Source organism: Bos mutus, chromosome 6 (genome assembly GCF_027580195.1).
Source record: "Bos mutus isolate GX-2022 chromosome 6, NWIPB_WYAK_1.1, whole genome shotgun sequence".
Taxonomy (NCBI): Eukaryota; Metazoa; Chordata; class Mammalia; order Artiodactyla; family Bovidae; genus Bos; species Bos mutus.
The window spans coordinates 37445316-37472665 of NC_091622.1; the positions used below are offsets into that span (position 1 = coordinate 37445316).

Sequence of the window (27350 nt, forward strand, 5' to 3'; positions counted from 1 at the left end):
CTACTCTTAGCGACCCCATGGACTGGAGCCTACCAGGGTCCTCTGTCCATGGGATTTTCCAGGCAAGAGTACTGGAGTGGGGTGCCATTGCCTTCTCCGAATGTACAACTAGCCAATAGCAAATAGTAAACTGTAACTGACAGTTCACACTTATAATTAAAAATGATGAAATAGTAATTTATAAAACTAATTCATTACATTTCACAAGTAAAGGATTTGATCAAACCCTCTGCTAGTCCTAGACTCCTTATATCTCAGTAAGACATATTCAGAAAGAATTAATCAGCCACTGAAGTGCCGAGAATAAGTAATTAGTAAAAGAGCATTATAACTATATCATATTAAATGAGATAGAGAGGAAAGCTCATGTTAGAGGATATTCACGAAGTGCTATTTCTACAAAAATTGCATCAAAAAAAGACCTTTATGTCAGAGTAAAAAACTGAAAATATCAGACTCCAAATTATGCCAAGATGGAACTTGAACCTTTTATAAGACAGTTAAGGTGATAGATTGATTCACTGTCTGCCTGATAACTCAGGTGATTTTTTACATTATATTTTATCATCCATAAAAGTACAGTGTATGAAAAAAATTATCTAACAACAACAACAACAAGTCCAGCTGACTAACATACCCTTCCTCTTCCTTCTTATTTCAACTCAGGACATATGAACTATTTCAGTCGTTAGCTAAATTACCTTGGCTATTAAGTTTTCATTTTTTCCTTAAAAGGTCCTGATCTTGAGATTCTAATACCACCCAATTCAACTCAACGTGCTGTCTAACATTTGGAGGCAGACCATAACCAGGTTTAATTAAGTCTTACAGCTAAAATAACAAGAGGAAACACAGTTCTAAGAATTGTGGATTAGAGTTTTAGATGTATTATTTACAAGGACAATGAAAACGTTCTACATATATGTGTTAAAGTATATCTTAAAAAGAAAATAAGCAAAAGAATTATCATAGTAGTTTTTACTCTAAAGTCATCTAACCATCTGCTGTTTTTAGGTATATAATAATAGAGATAAGCACTGCTTTAAAAGCATATTTAATAAACAGTGTGGTTTAATTAAAAAAATTTTAAATAACATGAAGAAGCTGAAACTTAAAGAGACAAAATTTAAAAAGAAAAAAAAAAACCAGAGAAAATCAGATCTCTAAGCAATGTAGATTTTCCAAGAAGTTAAAAAACAAACAAACAAAAAACCCCCTTATTTTCACAGCATTGGACAAACACACACAACCTGTGACAAGTGGATTGAATAAAACCTGTAAACATCAGTTCTCATAAAAAACAAACAAACAAACAAGAAACCCTCTCATTCTAGAAACATATTATTTCATAGAGCAAAATTTTAAGACACCTGAATATATAACAACTGAAAGGAGGAAACTGCTTTTGCATAATCTTTTGAGCAGGCTTCTCCTGTATTTGCTTGGTCACTTGCCAATACTCCTGAACCATACTGCTGTATGGTATCCTAAAATCCGTTTGGCAGCTGAGCCATGTTATTCCACCACATACATGTATGTATGTTCAGGAAAATTCACCTTTAAATGATTTTTCATCATTTTATCCCTAAAATGCATATTTACATAAATTGAGCAGCAAATACCTATTACATGTTGAGGAGGATCTTCTATATTTATGATTTATGTCTTTGACCATAACTCTGTTTAAGAAACTAAGAAATGTTTATAATGAATTGGAAAGAAAAAAATTATTAAAATATTCTTTGCCTTCAAGAAGTTCAAAATCTACTAAATAGTATTAGGGGGATATGACAGAATAATATTTAAAATTGACAAAGAAGGTAGAAATAATTTTATAGAATCAAAATTATCTTTTAAAGTCTCTTAAATACACCCATACAGCATATATATCACTTAAGGTCTACCATCTCATACATTATTATGTATCATGAAACACACATCTTTTAAATATGAGAAAGCATATGCAAGCACACTCTACTTACAGAGATGCTTTAAAGTACACGAGGTGTGTGGAAACTAAGACCTATTAAAAGAACAGTAAATTTACTTACCTCCCATTAAAAGTGTTTTGATAAAAAGATACTCTCAGCCAATCAGGCTTGGGGAAAAGTATCTCAATAAACAATGACTGGAGTATGAACAATCCTAGCATATTTTCTGTTAACTTCCAGGTGTTAAAAGAAATGTTGACTGTAAAGCAAAATGTCTTACAACTTGTTAAGGAGACTAGATTTAATGAAGTGGACCATGAAAACGATAACTGTTAACATTAATTATGATTGAGAAAATCTTTCAACTTGATGCTCATCATTATTCAGGCAAAGATAAAGGAGTCACAAATACTTGACACCAAATCTTCAAAAGAAATTTCAGATCATGCAGATAAAATTTTGGCTGATACAAGTGAGTTTGATAATGATGAGAAGACTCCACACATTAACGGGTGACCAAGGGCTGAAAAACTACAAATGAATTGAACAGTTCATCCATTTTTAGTTTCTTAAAAATTCCACTGCCTTTCCTCTGACTTCAGCTGACGGTTCAGAGCTAGTTCCATGGATTCAGACATTCATCTGTTCATTACTTCCCCAGCTCACTCTGGCTTAATATTACTCATCACCAAACAGCAACAAAAACTAAGCCTTCATCTCTTTTATTACCATCACACTTCATGTAAGCAACTCTTTATTAAACATTTTGTAAAATGGCTTTTTGATTATTTTACTAAGTATTATTGATAATCACTATCTTATATTATTTAATACATGTTAAATAATATATGTTCCTTGGTCAAGTTACTTATTTTTTTGTATATAAGTAAAGGAACAGTAGAATCAAATAATCTCTAAATCCTGTATCTGCTTTAAAATGCTGTTATTTTAGCTTGGTCTTAAAAGGAAAATAAGTAGTCTGTAAAACTGAGGAATGGGCGTGGCAATCACCTCCCACATGCCTGACACATAATTTTTCAAAATCAATATTATCTTTTAACTCTTGAAATGTATTTCCCCCAGGTTTTCTGTAGTTTGATACCCTTTTTTTTTTTTAAATGGTTGCGCAAATGTTACTTGAATACCACCTGTGCCCTGGTATTGCCTATGCTCCTCTTCCTCCTTTGTCTCCAACACTTAAATATATATTTATATCTAGCATGTGTGTAAAGCAGGTGACTGTGTGTGTATGTATGCATGTGCATACATGTACACTGAACCACAAACAGAATTTACTTATTTACTGCTTGCTTCCCCTTACTATCACACAAAAGTTCATGCAGACAGAGATGTTTTTGTCTTTTTTTTTTTCACTAATATGGTACCCAGCATATAGAAGGAACTTTCCTGAATGAATTAACTTCTCTAATCATGGATGGGAAATATGTTTTATAAAGGCCAACTTGCTAGTCTTGCTTTGGGGGGAAGTCACACTCAAGGAAAGAAAGAACTAAATTATTAGCATTTTATGAAAGAACACATGGGTGATGATATATCTGGTAAATTTACGAGTTACTCAAGAAAATCAGAAAAATATTCTAAGAAGATTTTTAAATGATATTAATAAGTTAATACAAAAAAGCTAAACAGTACATAGTAATTATAATAACTGTTACTTTTTCCAGTTCAGAACTCTGATTATTTTGAATAGCATATATAGATTACTACATTTATTTATACACTGGCCAATTCCATTATCTGCCATACTAGAGACAAAGTACAGGGAAGAAATATTACCCAGGGACAGATGGTGATACAAAAAAAAAAAGGGCCCCAAATAGAATTATACTCTTCTGAGAATTAAGTCTTCCCTCTCACCTAACAGACTACATTTTTTAAACTTAATTAGAATGTGCAAAGAAATAATTTAGACAGAACTTCTTATATAAAGAGAAATGGAAGAACTACTGCTTCCTCAAAATTTAAATTATGTCCTTAAAAGGTTATCAGGGTTGTGTAAAACCACTGAAAAGAATAATTCCATGACCAAACATTTCTGAAAGAAATTTGGAATCACTTTTATTTTCATTATTTAGGCTGATTCCTAGAACACTTTCTTATCACATACAAGGACTCATTAAAGACTTTGCTAAAAGATCTAGTATACTATAAGTCATGCTTTAAAAAAAAAACATGATCTTTTAAATCATGATTTTAAAGCATTACTGCTGAGCTTTAAAATATTCCTTTTCTATATGCACTCAATTAAGTTATTGAGTTTTGACTGTATCAGATACAATTCTAAGTGCTAGGGATATAGCATAATAAAAATCCCGTCTTACTGTTCTTGTACTGTAGAAGTAGCAGAGACAACAAACACATTAAAAGAGGAGTCAGTTAGAAAAACAAACAAAAAGCAGAATGATAGGAAAGACTGAAAGAATTATCATAAACAGGGTGGTTGGAGCAACAAGTGATCAGGGCCAGGGGTAATGTTTGCTAATACAACGGAGTGCAATGTTCAGGTGCAAACAAGGATTTTAGACAGAGGTAATAGCAACAGCAAGTGAGAAGACCCTGAGACGGCAATAAGGTTAGCACATCAGAGGCTGAGCAAAAAGCCAGAGTCTGCAAAAGAATGAGCAATAAGAGATTTGGCTGAAAAGGAGGCTAAACTAGGCCATGTAGATCAAACCTCTGATAGATTTTACTCTAAGTGACATGCAAAGCCAATGGAAACTTTTGGGCAGAGGAATAATGTACTGGTTTGGGCTTCAGAAATATCATTTTGTGTAGAAAAATGAACTGGTTGGAAAGAGAAAAGTAGAAAGAGAAACAGTTCGGAGGCTCTTTAACACATATTGACAAGGGGATTTCTGCAGAAACTAATGCTTGTGGTGTTAATATGTCTCTGGTCAATATTAAGTAGTACATGCCAGAGATGAAGTCTCTTGGATTAGAGTGGCAGCAACGGAAACAGTGAGACACGGTCAGATTTAGAATAGATTTTGAAGGTAGAACAACAAATGGGAGTTGATGATAGGTTGCATGTGTGTATAGAGGATACTGAGCAATCAAGAAAAGTTTCTTGTTTTGGGGACTAGCAACCAACTAGGGTCAAGAGTGATACTTTTCACTAAGACAGGAAAGGTTGGGACAGAAGTTTGGGAAAGTAAAATCAAGAATTCTGTTTTAGAGAGGTCATGTGAAGTGCCTATTAGATATTCTAATGAAGAATACCAAGTAGACAGATATAACAGAGAAAAGCTAGAGAAAAGATTAGGATTAGATATAATCCTACAATATTCAGATGTCACCAACACATACTACTGGATGAAATGAAGCTATCAAGTAAGAGAAGCCATTTGAGAAGAAAAGACACTGCGGACTAACTCTTGGGCTCTTCAATATTTAAAGGTAAAGAAAACAAAAACCAGCAAGAAGCATGTGAAAGAAGTAATTTGCAAGACAAGGGGGGAAAAATGAAAAGAATATAACATCCTAGAAACCAGGATTAAGGAAGTGATCAACCCTATCACTGATGAATGGTGAAAATCTGAATAAGGTGAGAATTGATTAACTTTCCTCTAAAGAGTACAAAATGGAATTACCAATGAAAATGATAAAACAGTTTCAGTACGGTAGTAGAAAAGAAAGTCTAATCAGGATGAGTTGAAAAGAAAAGGAGAACAGAGTGAAGATGGTTAAAAGCACAGAAAATAAGTACCTACTATGTGTCAGATGCTAGAGATATCCCAGTAGGAAAAAATACAAAAATCCAATTCTTCATGGTGTTTATATACTAGTAGATGGAAAAAGACAGTGAATAATACATTTAAAAAAATAAGCAAATTATATAATGTTAGAAGGTAACTGCTACAAAAAGGAGTGGTGGTTTTTAGTTGTGAAGAATTTAAGGAGAGGGATATAAAATAATTACCTAGGTGTTTAACTTTAGTCAAGTTCAGCTGTTCCAGGGCAAGTGTATAATATATGGGGTATAGGGTCAAAATCCAGATGAGGTTCTGACATACAAATATGAGAAAGGAAAAGAGAAGCAAGGAAGTTAAGATTTTATAGAAAGATGATTACAGCAATCAAGCACAGTATCTGAAATGAGTAAGGAGAAAAGTCAAATCATGAGACGAATAGTGAGAAGTGGTAATGGTCAATAGATTGGGGGTTGCAAGGTTAAAAAAATATTGGGATGACTATTAAAATAAAATGGTAGTCAGAAATAGGGATGGTTGAAATTATATCTGGGAGGTGGCAAAGGTCTAGGGATGATCATCAGAAAGGTGGCTGGAGTGGAATGGAGGAAAAGATCATTAGAAATGGAGAGGTCAAGTAACTGAGAAGCCAGAATGTTGCATGAATCAGCTGCATAGTATTTGAAGTCACCAAGAACTAAGACGGGAGGAAGAAAGTAAAAAAAGTTAGTAGAGGTGTGTAACATGATGATGTGGATGGAACAGGTAGATGTCAGGTGCTTCAGACAAGCTCAGGGTTTTGAGTGAGGACAGTAAATAAATGACTGGAAAGCAGCTATAAAGATCTCAGAACTTGTCAATTTTATCACTCCTATATTACATAAAGCAAGCAATTAAAAACATTTAGCAAGAGAAAGGGCTACAAAAGCATCTTTTATGAATATACGGGTTTCACCTAAAGCAATAAAGTAAAGGGAACATTAAGAGAAAAGACTGTGCATAGAAACGAATGAAAATGAAAACACAACAACCCAAAACCTGTGGGACACTGTAAAAGCAGTCCTAAGGGGAAAGTTCATAGCAATACAGGCATACCTCAAGAAACAAGAAAAAAGTCAAATAAATAACCTAACTCTACACCTAAAGCAACTAGAAAAGGAAGAAATGAAGAACCCCAGGGTTAGTAGAAGGAAAGAAATCTTAAAAATTAGGGCAGGATCCAGCAATCCCACTGCTGGGCATACACACTGAGGAAACCAGAAGGGAAAGAGACACGTGTACCCCAATGTTCATCACAGCACTGTTTATAATAGCCAGGACATGGAAGCAACCTAGATGTCCATCAGCAGATGAATGGATAAGAAAGCTGTGGTACATATACACAGTGGAGTATTACTCAGCCATTAAAAAGAATTCATTTGAATCAGTTCTAATGAGGTGGATGAAACTGGAGCCTATTATACAGAGTGAAGTAAGCCAGAAGGAAAAACACCAATACAGTATACTAACGCATATATATGGAATTTAGAAAGATGGTAACAATGACCCTGTATACAAGACAGCAAAAGAGACACTGATGTATGGAACAGTCTTATGGACTCTGTGGGAGAGGGAGAGGGTGGGAAGATTTGGGAGAATGGCATTGAAACATGTAAAATATCATGTATGGAACGAGATGCCAGTCCGGGTTTGATGCACGATACTGGATGCATGGGGCTAGTGCACTGGGATGACCCAGAGGGATGGTATGGGGAGGGAGGAGGGAGGAGGGTTCAGGATGGGGAGCACATGTATACCTGTGATGGATTCATTTTGATATTTGGCAAAACTAATACAATTATATAAAGTTTAAAAATAAAATAAAATTAAAAAAATTAAAAAAGGAAGAATAAACATGATTAAGATAAAAAAAAAAAAAAAAAAATAAAATTAGGCAGAAATAAATGCAAAAGAAACAAAAGAGACCATAGCAAAAATCAACAAAGCCAAAAGCTGGTTCTTTGAAAGGATAAATAAAATTGACAAACCATTAGCCAGACTCATCAAGAAACAAAGGGAGAAAAATCAAATCAATAAAATTAGAAATGAAAATGGAGAGATCACAACAGACAACACAGAAATACAAAGGATCGTAAGAGACTACTATCAACAATTATATGCCAATAAAATGGACAACGTGGAAGAAATGGACAAATTCTTAGAAAAGTACAACTTTCCAAAACTCGACCAGGAAGAAATAGAAAATCTTAACAGACCCATCACAAGCACAGAAATTGAAACTGTAATCAAAAATCTTCCAGCCAACAAAAGCCCAGGTCCAGACGGCTTCACAGCTGAATTCTACCAAAAAATTTAGAGAAGAGCTAACACCTATCCTGCTCAAACTCTTCCAGAAAATTGCAGAGGAAGGTAAACTTCCAAACTCATTCTATGAGGCCACCATCACCCTAATACCAAAACCTGACAAAGATCCCACAAAAAAAGAAAACTACAGGCCAATATCACTGATGAACATAGATGCAAAAATCCTTAACAAAATTCTAGCAATCAGAATCCAACAACACATTAAAAAGATCATACACCATGACCAAGTGGGCTTTATCGCAGGTGTAATACACCACATTAACAAATTGAAAAATAAAAGCCGTATGATCATCTCAATAGATACAGAGAAAGCCTTTGACCAAATTCAACATCCATTTATGATAAAAACTCTCCAGAAAGCAGGACCAGAAGGAACATACCTCAACATAATAAAAGCTATATGTGACAAACACACAGCAAACATTATCCTCAATGGTGAAAAATTGAAAGCATTTCCTCTAAAGTCAGGAACAAGACAAGGGTGCTCACTTTCACCATTACTATTCAACATAGTTTTGGAAGTTTTGGCCACAGCAATCAGAGCAGAAAAATAAATAAAAGGAATCCAAATTGGAAAAGAAGAAGTAAAACTCTATTTGCAGATGACATGATCCTCTACATAGAAAACCCTAAAGACTCCACCAGAAAATTACTAGAACTAATCAATGATTATGGTAAAGTTGCAGGATATAAAATCAACACACAGAAATCCCTTGCATTCCTATACACTAATAATGAGAAAACAGAAAGAGAAATTAAGGAAACAATTCCATTCACCATTGCAATGGAAAGAATAAAATACTTAGGAATATATCTACCTAGAGAAACTAAAGACCTATACATAGAAAACTATAAAACACTGGTGAAAGAAATCAAAGAGGACACTAATAGATGGAGAAATATACCATGTTCATGGATTGGAAGAATCAATATAGTGAAAATGAGTATACTACCCAAAGCAATTTATAGATTCAATGCAATCCCTATCAAGCTACCAACGGTATTCTTCACAGAGCTAGAACAAATAATTTCACAATTTGTATGGAAATACAAAAAACCTCAAATAGCCAAAGCTATCTTGAGAAAGAAGAATGGAACTGGAGGAATCAACCTACCTGACTTCAGGCTCTACTACAAAGCCACAGTTATCAAGACAGTATGGTACTGGCACAAAGACAGAAATATAGATCAATGGGACAAAATAGAAAGCCCAGAGATAAATCCATGCACCTGTGGACACCTTATCTTTGACAAAGAAGGCAGAATATACAATGGATTATAGACAATCTCCTTAACAAGTGGTGCTGGGAAATCTGGTCAACAACTTGTAAAAGAATGAAACTAGAACACTTTCTAACACCATACACAAAAATAAACTCAAAATGGATTAAAGATCTCAACGTAAGACCAGAAACTATAAAACTCCTAGAGGAGAACATAGGCAAAACACTCTCCGACATACATCACAGCAGGATCCTCTATGACCCACCTCCCAGAATATTGGAAATAAAAGCAAAAATAAACAAATGGGACCTAATTAAACTTAAAAGCTTCTGCACAACAAAGGAAACTATTAGCAAGGTGAAAAGGCAGCCTTCAGAATGGGAGAAAATAATAGCAAATGAAGCAACTGACAAAACAACTAATCTCAAAAATATACAAGCAACTCCTACAGCTCAACTCCAGAAAAATAAATGACCCAATCAAAAAATGGGCCAAAGAACTAAATAGACATTTCCCAAAGAAGACATACAGATGGCTAACAAACACATGAAAAGATGCTCAACATCACTCATTATCAGAGAAATGCAAATCAAAACCACTATGAGGTACCATTTCACACCAGTCAGAATGGCTGTGATCCAAAAGTCTACAAGCAATAAATGCTGGAGAGGGTGTGGAGAAAAGGGAACCCTCTTACACTGTTGGTGGGAGTACAGCCACTATGGAGAACAGTGTGGAGATTCCTTAAAAAACTGGAAATAGAACTGCCTTATGATCCAGCAATCCCACTGCTGGGCATACACACTGAGGAAACCAGAATTGAAAGAGACACGTGTACCCCAATGTTCATCGCAGCACTGTTTATAATAGCCAGGACATGGAAGCAACCTAGATGTCCATCAGCAGATGAATGGATAAGAAAGCTGTGGTACATATACACAATGGAGTATTACTCAGCCATTAAAAAGAATACATTTGAATCAGTTCTAATTAGGTGGATGAAACTGGAGCCTATTATACAAAGTGAAGTAAGCCAGAAAGAAAAACACCAATACAGTATACTAACGCATATATATGGAATTTAGAAAGATGGTAACAATGACCCTGTATACAAGACAGCAAAAGAGACACTGATGTATAGAACAGTCTTTTGGACTCTGTGGGAGAAGGAAAAGGTGGGATGATTTGGGAGAATGGCATTAAAATATGTATAATATCATATATGAAATGAGTCGCCAGTCCAGGTTCGATGCACGATACTGGATGCTTGGGGCTGGTACACTGGGACAACCCAGAGGGATGGTATGGGGAGGGAAGAGGGAGGAGGGTTCAGGATGGGGAACACATGTATACCTGTGGTGAATTCATTTTGATATTTGGCAAAACTAATACAATTTGTAAAGTTTAAAAATAAAATAAAATTTTAAAAAAAAGAGAAAAGACTGAGGATATAGGGGATTGTTGATGAAAGATCACAAGTTTCAGAAGACACAGTGGAAAAAAATATGGGTGCTTATAAAGGCGTAACTGATTAGGTCAAATTAGAGATTAAAGAAGACAAAAGGAGAGAAAAGAATCCAGGTAATGGTAAATGAATAATCCAACAGTCTGTCTTTAATTCCTACTATGGAGGGTGTTACAGGCAGAAAGGTGACTTTAACAGAAATGCCTAATATCTTAAATCCAGTTATAACTTTAAATGTGTTCTCAGAATTTCATTCATATCATCTATGTATATGGCCCAAAAAAATCTTTTCATCAACACCTCTGGATTATGACTCATAATAGTATGTGGATTATTTTACCACACTAACATACAGTTCAGAGAAGGCAATGGCAACCCACTCCACTACTCTTGCCTGGAAAATCCCATGGGTGTAGGAGTCTGGTTGCAGTCCATGGGGTTGCTAGGAGTCAGACATGAATGAAGTGACTTGGCAGCAGCAGCAGCAACATACAGTTCCCTGAGAGTTCCAAAAAGGCAACCCACATATAAAGAGAAAGCCAAGGGGCCTTCCCTGGTGGCTCAGATGGTAAAGAATCTAACTGCACTGTGGGAGAACTGGGTTCAATCCCGGGGTCAGGAAGATTCCCCTGGAGAAGGGGATGGTTACCCCCTCCAGTATTCTTGCCTGGAGAATTCCATGGACAGAGGAGTCTGGCGGGCTAGAGTCTATGGGGTTGCAAAGAATATAACATTTTAAATTCACTTTTTCAGTGTATGATCACATGGTATCAGAAAGGTGCATTTGTATAAGAAATACTTAGGGTATGAATGAATCAGGTCAAATTTACATAGCCATTCAAAGATACCTGCATTTAAGAGAAAAGCAATCTAAAAGATTTAATACTCCTGTTTCTAAGAAGTCAAATGTTTTAGTATCAGACATAATCCAATTAATTAATGAGAAGTATTAATATTTATTTCATGCAATATTATAAAGCTTAAAAATTAAAAGTTTAAAGGGAAAAAGATTTGTGTTCAGAAAAGGCATGAAAAACTTTATATAAAACCTGGCTATCAATTAATTTCAGGGGAAAAGATTGGTTAATAGCAGCTTTCAACTATATATCAAGAAGGGCTTCGAAAAGAAATGGCCAGAATAATAGTTAAATGAATGTTAAATATGTGTTGTGGCGGGGTGGGAGTGGGGGTAGGGGGGGTGGAGGATAAAGTAGGAAAAACATCATATTTTGATGAAGGAAGGCTTTATTATATACTTAGCAGTATGATTCATTCAGCTACAGTGTGCATACTATCTGTCCTATTTAGTTAAGTATGCTTCTTTAACTGAAAAATGAAAGAGATATCTTCTTGAATTGTAAGCTAGTGATTTATACTGCTTCAGGTGATCAGAGAATATGAAGCCTAAAGTCAAAATAATTTAGTTTACATCCTATGAGGATAGCCTCAGAAAAGGCATTTTATATTTATATGCCTATGTTTATCCACATTTCAAAACAAAATAAACATATTCATGCTAAACATATAGTAATAAATTTAAGTACAAAGTAGAAGATAAACTATATATACATGCACAACAATTTTGTTCTTCAAATGGAATAAGTATAATACCATAAGTATGTGGAAAAACTGGAACATATCTTAGTGTATCTTAGTGCTCATTTATCCATTCAAGAAATATTTATTGAAGATACAAGATGCGACAAGTACTATTCCATATACTGAGGATTCTGCAATTAACAAAACAAAGTCCCTGCTATCATGGAGGCTTCATTCTACTCTAGCACTCCATGTAAATGTGCAGGTTAACGTCTACAAGGAACTCAATTCTGAAACATTTCTAAAGAATATACAAAATTAGTTAAAAATTCACTTCTACACTAAAATATCCCCTCTCACTGACTATACTTATTCAACCCACAAAGAGTATTTTTGACTAGCTTCTAATATAAGGGATTGTCCAAACTGTATTTAGATTAAGTAATAAGCTTTTCCAGTAATTAAATAGTGTAAGGGAACTAATCACTAAAGCTGTTCATAGTTCATATGAAGGAAAGATGGAATGCTCTGAATTTCTGATAGGTCCTCTCTAGCGTTCCCAATTCAATTAAAATAATCCTAATTCTAGGCTGCTAAGTAGTAGAAAACAGGAAGATTTTTCTACTTAATACTTAGAATCTAAGTGTTCTTCACATAAAACATCTTTGACCTTTTAAAAATTTCTTCCCAGGGTTCAACTGTTCACAACACAAAACTTAACTTCTCTGAGCTTCATTATCTTTATCTGTTAAAATGATAACAAAAGTGTCTATCTCTCAACAATGTTTTGGGATTAAATGGGCTTAGTGTTCAATCATAATTGGTGACATCAACCATAATAATTATCCCAAGTGTGAGTTCTCAATAAAAGTAACATATCATCGAAGCCCATAAAACTATAGTTAGGAAAGATAATAAACAAGCTATAATAAGAATATTAAAAGATTTCTCTGTGTTTTGGCAAGATGATCACATGCTTATGTTCCTCAAACTAAGCAACAGATTCAAAGTATCAGTAATACTAATGTTACTAATATCCAGAATTCCTAAAAATGACTGACTTTGTGAAATGTTCAGGAATCAAATAAAAACTTCACCAACCAACTAGAGGCTTCTATTAGCATTTTATTTGCTTCCAAAGACTCGGAAGTATTTCCTATCTTTAAAAACACATTTTTTTTTTTGCCTTTTGTTTCAAAGTTAAAGAACTTACTAAAGAAATAAATGCATAAAGGAATTAAGACCATTTAAAAGATACTGTTACTATCTTCTAGCCACATCCTAGTCAGACCATATTGGAAATCTCAAAAACTATTTCATTCATAGAAATTAAAAACAAACAACAGAAACAATGCCAAGTAAACAAGTAGAAAAGTCCTTATGTTTAATTAAGGTGATGATGGACCACAAATAAAGAAATTAACAAAGACAAAAATACTAAAGACCTAAAGTAAGGCAAAAATACTACTAATAAGAACCTTTTATTTAAAAACTCTGTGATCCTTCAAAGATCTCGAAGAAAAACAAAAAAATCCCCAAATGGAGAGGTCACTAAATATCCATGAACACTCACCCAACCACTGGTAGGAGACCTCTTGAAGACCCAGATGCTTGAATCAGCTGAAATAGTACCAATTTTTTACTGATTACTCTTAATAGGGCAATGGAGCACAGGTTAACTCCATACTATCAAATATTAAAAGTTACTATTATTAATTTCTACCTACTACCATTACAAATTACTCAAAAGAGAAGGAGACTGAGTAATGAGTTCTAAGATGAGTGAAACTTACTGCATGCATGTGTGTAAATGCATACATTTCCTCCAGCTCTCTTTGTGATGTAAACCTGAGAATGTAATTCTTCTCGTTAAGTGTAAATATACAGGCAGAATAAAATTTTCTAAATTAATACAAAATCCTTAAAGCATGTAAAATATTTTTATATTGGTTTATGTAGAAAAATTTTTTTAATTTGTTTTTTAAAGACAATGACAATTTCTCAATATGAGTTACTTTAATTACACACAGGGAAAGATTTTCAGTCCTTTACACTTAAAAATATATATAGTTCTTAACTTTAGGCCTTTTAATATGCTAATTATTCTTCTAATCAGAGGATTTTCATATTTCAACACATAAAAGAACTCATAACACTAAGACTGAACAAAAGCCTCCTTTCTCAAAGGTAAGGACAATATTCAACATTACAGATTAAAACTTGAAAGTTACCTATTTAACAGAAAATATCTGATGTTACCTAATTCAAAGTATCAAAAGCACTCTCAGTACTTAGATGAACATACAGTACCATTTTCTTCATCTCTGGAAGTTGGGAGGTATGATGAGCTTCCCACTACCACCCTGCATTCCCCCTAAACCATCACTTACTCCCAAGGTCTACGTGGTAAAAATTAATACATTCTACTATTGCAGAAATGGCCAAGAAAAAAAATGGAAGGGTCTATATTCCTCTAGTTTTCTCAAGTAGCTTAAGATATAAAAACAAATTCTGCCTGATACATATGTATCAAGCAAGGAAACACATGAAACAACCCTCATTTGGATTAAATGTTTAGATAGACAGGCAGCAAAGAAGAACAGTGACATTGTAACAGCACATTCAAGCTATCAAAGAAACACTGAAATCTCAAGCCAGCAAATATACTACCAACCTGGCTGATAAATGATTTTTAACTGTTACATTTCTATAAACAGTTTTGCAATATATTATATCTATCACTTATTGAACACAAAAGAACTTTTGCAGTCTTGAGAAAAGCAACAAAATAAGGAAGACCAAAAGCATACAAAATTTTCTTCTGCCTACAGTAATTAACAAAATAAAGTCAAGGAGAGATTTGAGAATGGTGAAAAGGAAAGCCTAGCAGAAGACTAGCCCTGTGACTGCAAATCCTAATGCCCTAAAAATATGGAGAAAAACTAAGGACAAAGAAGGAAATAATCAAGAATGGAGTAGAGACTGACATATTAAAAACTCGTATGTGAGAAAAATTCATACATTTTAGGTTTGTACTACAAATTTTAAATGACAAAGTATATCAATATTACCTTTCTTTCGAAAGAGTGCATTTAGGTAATTTTCTGCTTGGCATTCAATCTTTTCAGTGTTGGACTGGCCCTGAGATGATAGTTCCTCTGTTGGTGTTGACTGTGAAGAATCAAGAGATGGTATACAATCCTAAAAGTAGAAGAAAACATCATAAAAAAATTACTTTTTATTTAAACATGGGACTTCATTAAAATGACAAAAAGAAATTCTCTAAATGTTCATTTGTTCTGTCTTTTAAATATATGAAATTATATACAGAACATAAAATTTGGGGAAGAAGTCAGGAAAAAAGAAATTTATCTTTGATAGAGGGCCAAACTAGCCTTATTTCTTAGCAAAACTACTGTCAAAAAAGAGGAAGGGGGAGAAAAGATAAAATATATTGTTAAATAAATTCACTATATAGCATGCCAGTAATGAGAGTTTTAAGAACAAAGCAGATGTTTACCCACTAACATGACCAAAATGGGTGCAAGTTCTCCAAGTTCCCATTTCTTCTCTGCCATTCTCACAACAGTATTAAAAGAATTAGGACTTCCTACCATACAAGAAGATTCTACTTGTCTAGTTTATGCCCTGTTTACAGTAAAAACTGATAATTATTTCACAGGAGATAATTACGATATCCAAAAGACTTCATGAAAAAGTAAAAATCTAAAAAGTAGTACATTATCTTCCAACCACTGATTCCTAAGAAATCAGACTGTAAGGTAGTCTCAGATCAAACTAGGCTCACCTTTGTTGACCTAAATACAAAACAGAACTGAACTGAACTTTACGAGTCAGGAGTTTTAAGAAACAAATGTGAAATAAGCAAAAAAGATGAGTGTATTGGGATTTTCACCTGCAAGTTAAGCTAAATGTTAGACATCTAACATGAGACTTCAAAATATTCTTCTCATTATCAAAATCAAGTATTTAAATTTCACTGTAAGTCCCAAATTCTCAGAACAAATTAAGTTTAAAAAATTTGTGTTACAACTGTGCAATTAGTTTAGAAATAATTTGATAGCACTAAAACTTACACTGACTGCTTCTCTTTGTAGGTTACAAAATGAACATTTTTCATCCATAGACCAGTCAGTCAGCTCTTCTGGTTCACAGTCTTCAAAAGAGGGAAAAATATTGATTAAATACACTAACTTTATATAAAAACAAATAAAATTACCACTCTCCACAGCAATGGGTCATATAAAAAAGCTAACTACTAAAAGTAAGGGGGAAAGGCCTAAAAAAAAACTAAACCCGTGACATTTAAAAAGAAATATGGAGAGTAATTTTGCACTATTATTGGACAAAGTAGCAAGAACAATGAGCTGGCTATAAATTCATTATCCAACAATAGAGTTTTAACACATTATTCGACCAGGGTATTTCTGCAGAAACTAACACCTGTAGCATTAACATGTCACTGGTTAATAATGTGTTAAGTATCATTTAACCTTCTGAAATACTCGATTTATTATTGTCTACTAATTTTTATTTTCACTATGAAAGAAATCAGAACAGACAGGGAGATAGGGGATAAGGGAATAAATTTGGCACAAATGACAATATAAAACAGAGAAATGGAATAAAGCACCAGAAAAACCTACAAATTTGAGAACATGGAATGCTGTCCAAGAAAATTTAATAGAAATCCACTACTAAAAAGTCAGATCAGATTTTTTTATTACATTGCTAAAGGATTTGTTGTAAAAGTTAGGGTAAAAAACAAGTAAACAAGTTACATTATTCATTACGAAACATGGATTTTTTTCATAAGAATGTTCCTTATAATCCAACTACTGGAATATATTAGAGAGTTCGTGGAAAACATTTTCAAATGAAGGAATTTTATGAAGAAATTATAACTTTGCCATCCTAACTGTACTTGGTATAGACAGAGATTTTCAAACTTACTCCTTGCAACAGAAACTCCCTCCAATTTCTTTTCCCAAATAAGTTAATACACAGAACCTCAAATACAGAAACCATCATCATCTGAGGCAGCTACATTAGAACTAATTTGAAAAGCACTGGTGTACCACAGTAATTTCTTATACCTTTGAAATGTTTAATGAAATTAAATACTTGTTTTCTGCTAAACAACAAAGGAAATAAACTCATCTTTCTGGAATGATAATGAATAAATACTAGATAGGTTCAGCCTCTTGCATTAATTCAGATACACAGGTCAGAATAGAAGATATATAATTTGTTGGAATATAAAGAGTACATTGATAGATTCCTTTCATTTCTGGCAGTGGTCCAGAAATATTCCCATTATTTATTTAAACTTGGAAAGAATAGGGAATGGGAACGTAAGATCCAGTATGAAATAATGGAAAGATGACTGGATTTGAAGTCTCCAAAAATCTGGAATGGAACCTACTAGTTATAGCCTTGCCAAGCCAGGCTTTTAATTTCCATATCTGTAAAATAAGGATTCTGTCACCTAACTTATTTGTGATCAAATTTTTAAAATATTAAAATATTTTATAAACTACAAAACATCATGCAAAGGCTAATTATTAGTCAGGCAGAATCACTAGTCATTGTTTTTTAAATTCTGTACTATGACACATGTATTTAATAAAGTTAGTTTGCAGAAGACAGATAACTTTAATTGAATATCTGCTTAAGAAAACTGATCAATTTGTGTAAACAATCTGACAAATCAAAAGGTTTACATAATCTATACAATTAAAAACCCAGAACTGTAGTTATGCAGGTTCATAATTTTTTCCAACTTTTTACCCAGTCATTATATCAGAATCACAGACTCACACTCTTGAAGTAAGACTATGCAGTGTCTCTTACAGAGAGTGAGGCACAGCTTTCCGACCAATGAAATGAATATATAAGAAGTGACAGTATACCACTCTAAACAGAGGCTTTAAAAGACATGGCAAATTCCCCATGGCAATTATCTTGAACTTTCACCATCCAACATCAGAAGAACTTGCCCCATAAAGCCATTATCCATTCAGTCTGGAACGTGGAGTCATGAGGAGATGTAAACCCCATCCACAGCCTAGACTCCAATGAATAGTCACCCATAAGCATGAAATAGATTCTGAAGCTGTTTGTTATGCAGCATTACTGTACTAAAACTTGACTCATATGCCAAGCATAATTTTGATAGATCAAGGAAATCTTATTGCTTTTAAAAATTATGGCCTCAAGAACCGGAAATATGAAAGGACTCCAGCACTGGGATTTTTTTTTTTTTTAATATTTATTTGGCTGTGCCAGTCTTAGTTGCAGTATTCAGAATCTTTGGTTGCAGCATTTGGCATGTGAGATCTAGTTCCCTGATCAGGGATAGAACCTGGGCCCCTTGCATTGGGAGCACAAAGTCTTAGCCACTGGACACCACAGAAGTCCCAATTAGGATTTTTGAAAAACAGCTAGTAGGTCTGGAAAAGGTATTTTTGAAAAATCATTGAAAGTTTTCATAAAGCTTAAGTGAAAAATACGTTGACTCAAAGGACAACAACTTTGGGTTAATTCAGACAATTATCAGTTGTAAAATAAAATTGGGCGTGCTGAGATAATCCTTATTTATTTTAGTCACTTTAGGTGAAGTTCTTCAAGGAAATTTAATTAAAATAAATGCCTAAATAGTTAAATAAATGGCACTGAATATTCAATGATTACATAAATGCCATTAAATGTTACTATGTTTGGAAATCTATGAATTTACTTGAAAATATTTACTCTTTATATAGCAACTTTTAATTTTCAATCCAAATAAATGCTGGTGGTATACATTTTTTATATATAGGAAAAGCGATTTTGAAAAATCACCTGGAGGCCAGACTTCTCCCTCTGTCCAGGTTGTCCTTTCAGGTCATAAAAATTAAATAAGCACTACAACAAAACACATTCATTTTATCTCTCAAACAAAATTTGACAATAAATCAGATAGTCATCTCTAAAATAAGTTGTCTCTCATTTTGAAATTTTAATACATGAAGTTATAAGCTCAAAAAGGTCAAATTATGTACCTTATACAACTAGCCTTATTAATAAAGGCAATGTCATATATGAAAACTGATAGTAAATGAATGATCAAAATCAACCTTTCCACCATGTATGCATATTCTTGTGGTCAAAGTCTGGTTCCAATCATTTACCTAGTCTATCTGGGAAGGTAACAGACTTTGAAATTAGAGAGCCTTGTACTGAATCATGGTCTTTCCACATACCAGATGTGGTCCTGGGCAAATTACCTTCTCTGAACATCAATTTCCTCATCTGTAAAATGAGGGTAATAATGGCATCTTAAGGCTGAAGTAAAAATTAAATAAGAACATTTGCAAAACACATTAAGTCCAGAAAATGTTACTTTCATTTTAACTAATCACACTTCTTTTGAATGTTTTTATTATCTTCAGTACCCTCTAACCACAAAAAATAAATGTGCAGTTCCTAAAGACAAAGCTCAATGAAAAATGATTAAAGAGAAAACTGAAACTAGATTTTTCATTAAGATCACAAGATAGTGATTATAACTTTGTTAATTTTGATAAAAGATACTGAACAGTAGGCAATATAATTAAAAGATAATCTTTAATTATGAACTATATATTAACTAAACTGAAATTACAAAGAGAAAAACTATGATCTCATCATCTAGAGAATAATGATTAACATTTTGCAATATATCCTTCCAGTTTATATTCTATGCCTTTTAAAAAATTAGGATCAGTTGATTTTTTAAAAAAATCAATACAATGATAAACCTCTAGCCAAGTTAAATGAGGAAAAAAGAAAAAAACAACAGAAATGAAAGAGGGGCCATCACTATTGATCCTATGAACATTAAAAGGATAACAAAGAATATTATGGAAAACATTATTTTCCCACCAAATTGGGTAAAATGGACAAATTTCTTGAAAGACACAATCTATCAAATCTCACAAAAAAATACAAAACCTCAAAAGGCACTTATCAATTAAAGGAACTAAATCAATAATTAATAGCCTCCCCAAACAGAAAGCACCAGCCCAAATGGTTTCTCCATAATCTGTTCCATGAAACAGAAGCAGAGGAAGTATTTCCTCATTCTTGACTTCAAAAACCTGTCTGGATACCTCACTCAAGAAGATATGCAGATAGCAAAAAAGTATAGGAAATGCCATTAGAGAAACATAAATTACATCAAGATACCACTACACACCTATTAAAATAGTTAGGTACAAAACACTGACAACACGAAATGCTGGTCAGCATGTAGAGCAAAAGGAACCTAAATTCACTGCTGGTGGGAACAAAAAACAGTACAGCCATTCTTGAAGATAGCCTGACATACTCTGTCCAAAGGATCTAGTAATCATGCTCCTAGGTATTTATCCAAATGAGTTGAAAATGTATGTCCACACAAAAACTTGCACACACATGTTCAGAGCAGGCTTAATCATGATTGCCAAACCTAGGAAGTGATAAGGAAGTCTTTCAAATAGGTGAATGGATAAGCAAACTGTGGCACATCTGGAAAAGACAGTTTTATTATTTTGTTCTACTTTATTGTACTTCACAGATCCTACACTTTTTTTTTTTTTTTTTAAACAAACTGAAGGTCTGTGGCAACACTGTGCTGAGCAAGTCAATCAGTGCCATTTTTTTCCAAGAGCATTTATTCACTTTGAGTCTTTGTGTCACACATTTTTGTAATTCTCACATTTCAAACTTTTTCATTATTATATTTACTATGGTCACCTGTGATCAGTGATCTTTTAACTATTATAATTGCTTTGGGGTGCCAAGAACTGAGCTGATATAAAATGGCAAATTTAATCAATCAATGTTCTATGTGTGTTCTTTATTTTATTGAAGTGTAATTAACTTACAATGTTCTGTTAATTTCTGTTGTACAACAAAGTTATTCAGTTATATATATACACATATTGTTTATATTCTTTACCATTATGATTTAATCACAAGACATTTTATATATTGTGCTATACAATAGGATCTTACTGTTTATCCATTCTATACACAGCAGTTTGTATCTGCTAACCTCAAGCTCCCAATCTATCCCTCCCCACCCACTTCCTCTTGGCAACCACAAGTCTGTTCCCTATGTCTGTGAGTCTGTTTCTGTTTCATATATGAGTTCATTTGTATCATATTTGAGATTCCACATATAAATGATATCACGTTATATTTGTTTTTCTGATTTATGTAAGTATTTGTATTTCTGTTTATTTCACTTATGATAATCTCTAAGCACATCCATGTTGTTGCAATGGCATTATTTCATTCTTTTTATGACTTAAGTACTACTCCATTGTGTATATATACCACATCTTCTTTATGCATTCATCTGTCAATGGACACTTAGGTTGCTTCTGTGTTTTGGCTATTGTGAATAGTGCGGCTATGAAGACACTGTTGCGTGTATCCTTTTGAATTATAGTTTTGTCTAAATGTTATGCTCAGGAGTAAGATACAGGCTCATGTGGTAACTTCATTTTTATTTTTTTGAGGAATCTCCATACTGTTCTCCGTAGTGGTTGTATCGGCTTACATTCCCACCAACAGTGGAACAAGGTTCTCTTTTCTCCACTCCCTCTCCAGCATTTGTTATTTGCAGACTTGCATCTTCTCACGTGTCTTTTGGCCATCTGCATGTCTTCTTTGTAGAAATGTCTCTTTAGGTCTACTACCCATTTTTCAATTGGGTTATCTGGTTTGTTGTTGTTGTTGAGTCGTATGAGATGTGTGTATATTTTGGAGATTAAGCCCTTGTTGGTCACATAATTTGCAAATATTTTCTCCCACTCTGTAGGGTGTCTTTTCGTTTTGCTTATGGTTTCTTTGTTGTACAAAAGTTTTTAAGTTTGATTAAGCCCCATTTGTTTATTTTTGCTTTTATTTCTATTGCCTTGGGAGACTGGCCTAAGAAAACAGTATGATTTATGTCAGAGAATGTTTTGTGTATGTTCTTTTCTAGGAGTTTTATGGTATTATTTCTCATATTTAAGTATTTAAGCCAAGTTGACTTTATTTTTGTGTATGGTGTGAGGATATGTTCTAACGTCACTGATTTACATGCAGCTGTCCAACTTTCCCAATACCACTTGCAGAAGAGACTGTCTTTTTTTCCACTGTATATTCTTCATGTGTGTGTTCTGACTATACCACCAAATAGCCTGTCCCCAATCTGTCTCCCTCTCATTGGGCCTTATTCCCTGAAACACAACAATACTGAAATCAGGCCAGTTAATAACCCTACAATGACCTCTAAAAGTTCAAGTGAAACGAGGATTTTAAGTCTTTAAAGTCTCTCGCTTTAAAATCAAGAGCTAGAAATGATTAAGCTTAGTGAGGAAAGCATAAAGTTGAGATAGCTGAAGGCTAGGCCACGTATGCCAAACAGCCAATTTGTGAATGCAAAGAAAAAGTTCTTAATGGAAAATAAAAGTAAACACATAAATGATAAGAAACCAGAACAGTCTTATTTCTGATATAAAGAAAATTCTAGTGGTCTGGATAGCCTGCCACAATATTCCCTTAGAGAAGTAAAGTCGCTCCGTCATGTCCGATTCTTTGTGACCCCTTGGACTGTATAGTCCATGGAATCCTCCAGGCCAGAATACTGGAGTGGGTAGCCTTTCCCTTCTCCTTCTCAACCCAGGGATCGAACCCAGGTCTCCCACATTGCAGGCAGATTCTTTACCAGCTCAGCAACAAGGGAAGCCCAAGAATACTAGAGTGGGTATTCTTAAACCAAAACCAAAGACATTCCCTTAAGCCAAAGCCTAATCCAGAGCAAGGCCCTAATTCCCTTCAATTCAATGAAGATGAGAGAGGTGAAGAAGACACAGAAGTCTGAAGCAGCAGAGATTGGTTCATGACGTTTAAGGAAGGCAGACATCTGCATAACATCAGAGTACAAGGTGAAGCAACAGCGCTGATGTAGAAGCTACAGCAAGCTTACCAGAAAATCTACCTAAGACACAGTAAACAATAGATTTTAAATATAGATGAAACAGCCTCATATTGGAAGAAGATGCCATCTAGGACTTTCATAGCTAAAGAGGGAAGTCAATGCATGACCTCAAAGCTTCAAAGGACAGACTGACTCTTGTTAGGGGCAACTGATGCTGATAACCTGAAGCTAAAGCCAATGCTCATTTACCATCCCCAAAATACTAAGTACCCTAAACCCAAACTGTGCTCTATAAATGGGACAACAAAGCTTGGATGACAGCACATCTGTTGACAACATGCTTTACTGGATTTAAGCTCACTGTTGAGATCTACTACTCAGAATAAAAAAAAATTCCTTTCAAACCGTAAACGTGACTGCTCATTGATAATGTGTCTGATCATGCAAGAGCTCCGATGGAGGTATACAATGAGAGTTATGTTGTTCTCATCTGCTAATACAATAACCATTCTGCAGCCCATGGATCAGGAATCATTTCCACTTTCAATTCTTATTATTTAAGAAAAACGTTTCATAAAGTTATAGTTGCCATAGACAGTGATTCCTCTGATGGATCTGGGCAAAGTAAACTGAAAATTTTTTAAAAGGATTCACCATTTGCCATGAAAAACATCAATGATTCAAGGGGAGAGGTCAAAATATCAATATTAACAGGAGTTTTGAAGCAGCTGATTCCAACCCTCATGGATGACTTTGAAGGGTTCCAGACTTCAGTGGAGAAAGTAGCTGCAGATGTGGTGGAAACAGCAAGAGAACTGGAATTAGAAGTGAAATGTGAAAATGTGACTGAGTCATTACAAACTCATGATAAAACTTCTTTAGCATAAGAAGAAGGTGCTTCTCATGAATAAGCAAAGAAAGTGGTTTCTGAGATGGCATTTACTAGTGAAGATGCTCAGAAGATTGTTGAAATGACAACAAAGGATTTAGAATATCATATAAACTTAGCTGATAAAGCAATGGCAGGTTTTGAGAGGACTGACTCCAATTTTGAAAGAAGTTCTATTGTGAGTAATAGGCTATCAAATAGCAATGAATGATACAAATTGTGAAAGGAAGAGACAATCAATGTGGCAGACTTCATTGTTATTTTATTTTAAGAAATCACCACAGCAACCACCACCTTGATCAGTCAGCAGCCATAAACATCCATGCAAGATCCTCTACCAGCAAAACAATTATGACTTGCAAAAAGTTCAAGAGATGGTTAGCACATTTTAGCAATAAAGTATTTTTTAACAAAGTCACACTGTCTTTTTAGACATAATGTTATTGCACCCAGTAGACTACGGTATAGTGTAAACACAACTGTAAAAAACAAAAAGTTTACATGCACTGGGAAACCAAAATTTCATGAGACTCACTCTATTGTTACTCTTCTTTATTGCAGTGGTCTGGAACTGAACTAGCAATACCTCTGAGGTATGCCTGTACAGTTGGATAAGTCTTTGTGAACACACTGAGAAAAGCTACTATAGCTTATATAACTAACTATAAAATAGTATTAGGTTCTCTGGTTTAATATAAATAATCATCAATTCATATTACAAAACTATTCATTTTTTATTTAATACTAGGTTATGAGTTCCTAGTAGGCAGAGATCCTATGTATTCATTTTTCTTTCCTCACTGCTCATCCCAGTTTCTAACACAAAATAAGCATTCAAAATATGTTACCCAATAAATCTAAAAGGTAGTTTTGTTTGCTCAATCATCATAGTGCTAACAGTTAGGGGGAGAAAAGGATACTAAGCCAAAAATATTAAATGCTGGTCAATGTTATAAGTCATGGATTAGCAAACCTTTACTATAAACAGCCAGAGAATATATTTTAGGTTGTGGAGGTCATAGAGTTGAACCATTCAACTACTGTTGAAGTACAAAAGTAGCCACAGACAATATGTCAACAAATGAGAGGGGGTGTTCCCAATAAAACTGTACTAACTGGACATTCAATTTGAACTTCATATAGCTTCCACATGTCACAAAATATTAAATCTTCTTTTGATTTTTTTCAACTATTTAGAAACATAAAAACCATTCTTAGCTCACAGGCCATTCAAAAACAATAAGCTGGATCCAGCCAACATGCAATCACTTTCATACCTCGGATATAACTTCTCTTTGAAATGTGGGCACAGCTAGAGAAAAACCAAAGGGATCTATCAGCCACTTTACACATGCCCACTGTACTCTCCTCATATATTAGTAAATATCCATAGTCAGGGCAAGTAAATCAGACGATCTTAAATCAATATGAAAGAAACTAGTTTCCTGGTAAGACATGAGAAAGGACTGACTAAGGCAGAAAATAAGGGTAAATTTCTGCTTAGAAGTCATGTGACAGCAGAACAAGTGAGTTTTGGGTTGGCAGAAAAGAGGCATAGAGTATAGGGAACTTCTCAAGGGGTACAAAAAAATTCACAATATTCAAAGTTTCTTTGGAGACTTGACTCCAAAAAATAGTAACAGTTATATTTTCCTCAGAAGGACAAAAAGTTGTGAGAAGAGATCAAAGAAGACAAAGTTAGAACCTCTGTTTCCAACAAATTAAAAATTAGAACACGCAAAAGTTTCTTTCAAAACCATTCAATTTGGAGGCAACTCTGAACAGATTTCAAGAAATAAAATATGAACTCCTCAATATACAAATATATAGGATAAAAACCTTTACATTAAAAACATACTGTATACCAGAGTTGACTTTTAAGGTAGCAGTATGAAATTTAGAACATATTTTTCCACAAAATAGTAGCAAATTGGCAATGCAGTCTATTTAACTTAAATGTATTACAAACTAAAAATACTATGCATTTAATTTTATAACAAAAAATAATTTAGAGTAATATATAAGGATCCCATGCTAACCAATTAATCTGATACCTGTGTTTTGGACAATGAATAACAAAAGTTCAGATTTCCAATGATTTAGATAAAAACATACACTCATCTAATGTGTCTCTTGAATACAGATTTGTATAACGAGAAATATCTACACTTGGTAATCCTAACATCTAAATATTAAGCCATTTTAAACAATGATAAGAACAAAGAAAGCAAACATTTAAGAAGAGGATAAGAAAAAAACTGGAGACGTCTATAGTGGATAGCTTCCACAAACCTTTTCAAAGGCTCTTCTACACTTTGATAGCACTGTTGTAACTTTCCTTCAAGATATAATACGGCTGTCTTTCTTTACCCTTGCACACATATAAATTTATTACTATAATTAGTATCATCCCTCTTAAGTCTGCAACTTTGATTAGAAGCCTTTTTTTTTTTTTTAAGAATTCAAAAATGCAAAGAAAAGAAGGAAGATTTTTACCTAAGAAACCTAGAAGAAGGCAACATCAGTATGTGCCTGTGTTTGAGAAAGACTGAGTTCCACAGCTTAGTTAATTTTATAAATCCTGCCATCAAAAAAAGCACAAAAGAGGATATAAAGTACAAGATCTACCAGAATTAAAAGAAAAAATGGGATGGTATAATTCTCCGAATTAATTATCACAGATATACGATGTAATATTTTTCTGCCATTAATGATGACACAGAACTTCATGTATCTAAATGATATACTAGTGAGCAAAGTCAGTAAGCACAAAAACCTATACACACTGTACACACAGTATGAACTACTTTAATAGAGGAATAATTACTTCCAAACATATTTAAAATTTATATACAAATGTTAAAGGTTATCTATGGGGTTGTGGAACTAAGAGTATATTTAAGATTTATTTGTATTTTCTAATTTCTAAAAATGAACATGGGTTACTTGTATACTAAGGAAATACTAGTCTAAAACAAAATACAAGACTTTATTTCATTAGGACATTCTGCCCTTTATACACTAAACAACTAATTTCTGAAGGAACATAAATATATACCTATGTAATTATATAAAGATAAATTAAAATTGGGAAGCAAGACGCTTAAAAGTTACAAGCTGCATCTTGGGTTATCAGTAGGCAATTAAGTATAATGCTGTTTCTGATCTGAACAAGGACAGCAGGTTTAAAAAGAAAGGTTGAAGAAATACCAAACATATGTTAAATATTTGCTTTTTAAGATTTTTTTCCTTTTTTCATTTATATGCTCAGAAA

The 27350-nt window shown here is 33.8% G+C and overlaps 1 protein-coding gene across 5 annotated transcripts in view; it reads right to left on the reverse strand.

The window, feature by feature from the left end:
• LCORL (ligand dependent nuclear receptor corepressor like) overlaps positions 1–27350 on the reverse strand; it is a 173747-nt gene that overhangs the window by 97875 nt on the left and 48522 nt on the right. For all 5 annotated transcript variants that reach the window (XM_070372176.1, XM_070372175.1, XM_070372174.1 and 2 more), the window contains exons 3-4: positions 16331–16410; positions 15305–15434 (exon numbers count right to left, since the gene is read on the reverse strand). In XM_070372176.1, coding sequence (XP_070228277.1) covers positions 15305–15434; positions 16331–16410 — 210 coding nt within the window. The remainder of the gene's footprint in view (positions 1–15304; positions 15435–16330; positions 16411–27350) is intronic.